The sequence below is a fragment of the Rhagoletis pomonella genome, unplaced genomic scaffold (genome assembly GCF_013731165.1).
Source record: "Rhagoletis pomonella isolate Grant_MI unplaced genomic scaffold, Rhpom_1.0 Rhpom_scaffold_10175, whole genome shotgun sequence".
Classification (NCBI taxonomy): domain Eukaryota; kingdom Metazoa; phylum Arthropoda; class Insecta; order Diptera; family Tephritidae; genus Rhagoletis; species Rhagoletis pomonella.
In genome coordinates, this window is record NW_023468706.1 from 1 (window position 1) to 5,780 (window position 5,780).

The 5,780-nt window shown below is 42.7% G+C and overlaps 1 protein-coding gene across 3 annotated transcripts; it reads left to right on the forward strand.

Annotated features, from left to right (window-relative positions):
- The first annotated feature begins 7 nt into the window (after positions 1–7).
- Positions 8–5,753, forward strand: LOC118756403. 3 transcript variants are annotated; one of them, XM_036491167.1, is made up of 2 exons: positions 8–1,471; positions 1,632–5,753. In XM_036491167.1, the coding sequence occupies exon 2, from the start codon at positions 2,674–2,676 to the stop codon at positions 5,749–5,751; it is 3,078 nt and encodes a 1,025-aa protein (XP_036347060.1). In that variant the 5' UTR covers positions 8–1,471; positions 1,632–2,673; the 3' UTR covers positions 5,752–5,753. The 3 variants fall into 3 exon arrangements, with proteins under 3 accessions (XP_036347060.1, XP_036347061.1, XP_036347062.1); XM_036491168.1 differs by having other exon boundaries at positions 2,904–5,753; XM_036491169.1 differs by having other exon boundaries at positions 5,294–5,753.
- Positions 5,754–5,780: the final 27 nt, after the last annotated feature.

Consider the following 5,780-nt stretch of genomic DNA (forward strand, 5'->3'; position numbering starts at 1 on the left):
GCATTGCACTTGTTATCTTATTTTGCATTTCCTTATCACTAACCTTCTGCCTATTATATTTATTGTTGTGGAAATTATCTCAGCTAACTGTGTACAAATATTTTAAGCGACCGGTTTGGGTACAATTGAATTCGTTCACCTAAGCTCACTTCACTTCTGCTTTGGCTTGGAAATAAAGAAAACGCTTTGCACTTATATTTAAGCCACATCGGTGTTTCATTTATATTTAGAACTTTCTCGGCCTAAATGTTTCGCTGGAAGGATTAAGAAACTACTTAATTCTCAAACATTTGGTGACCCCGACGTGATATCGAAATTTTCGCATTTTAATATTTCGTGATCGTTTGCCAAGTAGAAGTAACCTCGGTTCGCATATTTGTATGTACACAGCTTTCGACATACATTTTCGTTGCCATCGAGTGCATCCATAGGTTCAGTTATTAGCGCGCATATTATATCGCGGATATTTCTCTACCGAAACCAAAAATACTCGATTTGTTTGCTTAAAAATTCCAAAAAAGTCGAAATCGGGTGACGAGAGCGTTAGTCTAGCGGGTGATATCGCGTTTTACAAAAAGGAATGTAATTCCCTTCAACGGCAGCTGGATGCTCTCAGTACCTTTTTGACAAATGATCGCTTAAAAGGTTTGGATGAAGCAGATATTTCGGCTCGGCTTAAGCATGCCGAACGCATGCAGTCAAACTTTGAGAATGCTCGCTCAGCCCTCAAGCGACTGGACAGGAAGGAATTCGAGTCGGATTCGGACGAAAACTTTTTCAAGGCATATATTGAGCTTGAAGCGAAACTCAATCGTGAACTAAAATCTAAGCAAAAGGCTTGTGGCGCGCACTCATCGACTCTACGAGCCTTCTCCTGGGAAGAAGCTGCGGTACAGCCTTCCCAACGACGGTCCAGACTACCTGAGCTGAAAATTCCAGTTTTTAGCGGCTCATATCTCGATTGGCCATCGTTCTTCAGTACATTTACTTCAGCAATAGATAAGGACATGGAGATGTCCAAATTGGAAAAAATGCAATATTTGATCACCAGCCTCGATGGAGCAGCTTTAGATACCATCCGCTCACTTGATCCCACTGAAGAAAATTATAGCAAAGCATTAGATTTACTAAAAGGACGTTTTGATAATAAATTGCTTAATTTTCAGGCTCACATAAAGGCAATTTTCGGGCTACAACGTGTAGAGGAGGGCATTTCAGGCGGATTACGAAAATTAAGCGATCAAGTAAACGCCCAAACGCAAACTTTGGCAACTACAGAAGAAACATATAATGGCTTACTCATTCATCTCGTGACTAGCAAACTAGATCTACACACGCACGAAAATGGGAGGAGAACTTGTCTACTCAAAAATTACCGACCTGGCTAGAGATGTCAACGTTTTTGGAAAAAAGATGTCGCATGGCTGAAAATTTGGAAAATGCTATGGTCAATCAGACACCTAGCAAACAGGTGGGCAAAAATTCAGCTCAATCAAAATCAAAAGCAAATGTACTAGTTGCAGCATCTAGTGTAAAATCAACCTCACTTTGTGTTTTTTGCGATTCAAAGGAGCATTTTATTAATGTCTGTACTCGTTTTTTAAATCTTTCACCCAAATTGCGCTATAAAGAAGCAAAAAGGTTTCATTTGTGCTTGAATTGCCTTCGTAAGGGCCACACTGTCAAGCAGTGCAAATCGGGCAGCTGCCGGCATTGCCAAGCAAAACATAACTCGTTGTTGCATATAAATGGTGTTCAAGACAGTGGACCGACATCAAGCTCGCCCCCAGCTGTCACAAACAGCCAATCATTAGCTCAACAGTCAACTTTAGTTGCCGGCGTGTGCTATTAGCGACAGCCATCGTTTTAGTTAAAAATCGTGCAGGTACGCTAGTTCCATGTCGAGCCATTTTAGACTCCGCATCTCAACTTAATTTCATTACAACTCGATTTGCGAATCAGCTTCAACTTCGTTCCTGTCACTCACCAGTTTCAATATCTGGCATCGGAGAGGCGAGTATCATCGCCGATAGGTGTGTTGACATCTTTGCTCAAGCGCAAGATGGCAGCTTCTCAACATCGTTTGCAGCACTAATCACACGAAGCATAATCGACTATCAGCCGAACTTTGATATCAACGTTGACGGCTGGAATATACCCAATAACATTAAACTGGCTGATCCCACATTTTTCAAAGCAAGTCGCATTGACCTTTTGATTGGAGCTGAACTTTTCTATGACCTAATTTGCGTTGGGCAAGTTAGGATAGCTGACCATCTTCCTACGCTACAAAAAACTAAGTTAGGCTGGGTGGTTTCAGAAGGGGTATCGCACTTCAATAGTCGCTCCACAGCTCTTTCGTCCTTCAGAAATCCAAAGCCACTAGGAGATAGTAATGACATACTGGCAAGCATTGTCACGCGCTTTTGGGAGGTCGACAATAGATTCGCCGCAACCCCTAACCCAACCTTGTCAGATGAAGATGTTTTCTGCGAGAAGCATTTCGTACAAAATCACGTTCGTCTGCCATCAGGAGCGTATTCAGTAAGGCTACCTCCTAAATCTAATTTCGATATTCTCGGTGACTCGTACGACCTTGCTTTACGGAGATTCAAGGCTCTAGAAAGAAAGCTTCAAAGAGATCAACCCACAAAGCGTTTATACTCAGACTTCATGCAGGAATACATGGATCTTGGTCACATGTCAATGGCATCATTACTAGCAGGCGCTCCGGTTTACTACCTACCCCACTATTGTGTTCGAAAACAAGATAGTACTACTACAAAATTGCGTGTAGTATTCGACGGATCTGCTAAAACCACTTCTGGGCACTCTTTAAACGATTTGTTGCTGTCAGGACCAACTATACAACCGAAACTTTTTAGCACATTACTTCGTTTCAGATTTTTCAAGGTTGCGCTTTGTGGTGATATATGCAAAACGTATCGCTGTGTTAAAATGGCTAACCCTGATAACCAGTTGCAATGCATACTTTGGCGTGATGATCCATCAGAGGAAATAAGAATCTATAAGCTCGACACTGTGACATATGGTACAAGGCCAGCTGCGTTTTTAGCCATTCGGGCTATGCACCAACTTACGTTTGACGAAGAAGAAGCATTCCCCATCGGGGCAAAAATCATTCGAAGCGACTTTTACGTAGACGACTTAATTTCTGGTGGTGATACGATTGAAGAAGTCATGCAAATGAAGCAGCAGGTGAAGCAGCTACTTCGACGAGGAGATTTTCCTATTCGGAAATGGTGTTCGAATGAAGCTGTCGTTCTTAAAGATGAAGATGAGCAAGACTGCGAACAATTCTTGAAGTTTCATGATGGTACCGATGTTACAAAGGCGCTCGGCCTTGTGTGGGACCCCATATCAGACCAATTTCTGTTTAGCTTCACGCCAATTTCAAATTCGGGAAAAATCACAAAACGTTCGATTCTCTCGGTAATAGCGCGGTTCTATGATCCACTTGGGTTAATTTCGCCTGTAATTACAAGTTTGAAGGTATTTATGCAAGCCTTATGGAAAGAAAAGTTGGATTGGGACGAAAGTTTGCCGCAGTCCTTGCATTGTACATGGTTGGATTTGTGCAGTCAACTATCCATCGTTAGCAGCCTTCGCTTCCCACGCTTCGTACTCGCTATGCAGGTACGTGTACAGCTCCACGCATTTTGTGATGCCAGTTTATCTGCTTACGGTGCTTGCCTTTACACCCGTATTGAAGATCAAGGTGTCATAAAAACACATCTCCTGTGTTCCAAGTCGAGAGTGACACCATTGAAATCACTCACCGTTCCGAAACTCGAATTGTCAGCCGCATTGCTGCTGGCAGAATTGGTCTCAAACATTTTGGAAAATAGTCAGCTATCTTACGAATGTCATTGCTGGTCGGACTCAATGATTGTTTTGTCATGGCTGCGGTCTTTTCCTGGAAATTTTAACATATTTGTTTCCAATCGCGTAGCCCAGATTCAATCCCTCACATCGGGCATGACAAGGCATCATGTTCCTACTGATCTAAATCTTGCGGATATTCTTTCACGTGGTTGTGCTCCAAAGGAGCTTCTAAATAACTTTCTTTGGGCAAATGGTCCTGCATTTCTCCGTACAGATTCATCGCACTGGCCAGGAAACATGGATTTCTTGACTGATCTTCCAGAAAGGCGACGCCGTGTTCTGGTTACAAGTCCTCGAATTGATGCAACTTTTGATTGCAAATTTCAAAATTCATTTGGCAAGCTACAACGCGTATTCGCATACGTTTACAAATTTTGTCAGTTAAACGCAAAACGCTCTGTACCATCAACTGGATCGCTTACTGTCGATGACGTAAAATGTGGTACATTATTATTAATCAGGCATATACAGCAAGTATACTTCGCAACAGAATACAAACTACTAAAGGAAAATAAACAGTTACCTTCGTCTAGCAACCTGCTGTCTCTCAATCCATTTGTCGACGATTTTGGTGCACTTCGCGTTGGAGGACGACTTCATTATTCAAATTTGGACTTCGAGGCAAAGCATCCGCTTTTGCTACCAAAGCAGCATCCAGTCACCAACGCGCTCATTGAATTTTATCATCGAAAACTCCTGCATGCAGGACCACAGAGTTTGCTAGCATCGATCCGACAGCAGTATTGGCCTATTGGTGGGCGCAAAACAGTCGCTAAAATTGTCAATAAATGCATAAATTGCTATCGCCTGAAGCCTCGGGTATTACAGCAAATTATGTCGTTTCTGCCAAAAGATCGCGTGCGGCCATCCAGAACATTCCACACCACCGGGATTGATTACTGTGGACCATTTCATTACAAACACACTGTACGCAACCGACCGCCTGTCAAATGCTATGTATGCATTTTTGTTTGCTTTGCGACGAAAGCGACTCATCTTGAGCTTGTTCAAGATTTATCGACTCAATCATTCATCGCAGCACTTAAGCGTTTTATCAGCATTAGAGGCAAACCGAGCACAATCTGGTCTGATAACGCAACAAATTTCGTAGGAGCGAAGAATGAGCTGGAGGAGCTGCGAAAATTATTTTTTAATCAAAATCACAACAACGCAATAGCAGAAGCTTGCATTGAAAATCATATAGACTGGAAATTCATTCCGCCTCGGTCGCCGCACTTTGGTGGTTTATGGGAGGCTGCGGTCAAATCCGCAAAACTTCATTTTTATCGGACCGTTGGCATTTCCATTTTAACTTTTGATGAGCTTCGCACTTTGGTCTGTGAAATTTCTGCTATTGTAAACTCACACCCCCTCTGTCCAATTACAGAAAACCCACATGATCTTGACGTGCTTACGCCAGCGCATTTCCTCATAGGTGGACCACTCGTAGCTATCACCGAACCAAACGTAACACATTTAAACATGAACTGCCTTAGCCGATGGCAGCGAATTTGTCAAATGCAGCAAATCTTCTGGCAAAAGTGGAGCACTTCGTATTTATCATTGCTACAAGAGAGGTCTAAGTGGCGTACAGCTACCCCAAATGTACAGCAAGGTGCTATGGTGCTTCTGAAAGACGACAACTTACCCCCCTTAAAATGGACTCTAGGTCGAATTGAGCGCTCATTCACTGGTGATGATGGATATGTCAGAGCAGCAATTATACGAACTGCAAGCGGACTTGTAAAAAGGGCCATAACCAAGATTGCTGTGCTTCCGATTGAATCAGACATGGTTGAAAGCCTACGCCTTCCAATGGGGGGAGTATGTTCGCAGCAGCAATAGATATACGATATATAAATTTATGATATCTC

Bases quoted from the DNA above. Each gene is read 5' to 3' on its own strand.
- LOC118756403 (XM_036491167.1), top strand. From the start codon at position 2,674: ATGCAGGAATACATGGATCTTGGTCACATGTCAATGGCATCATTACTA.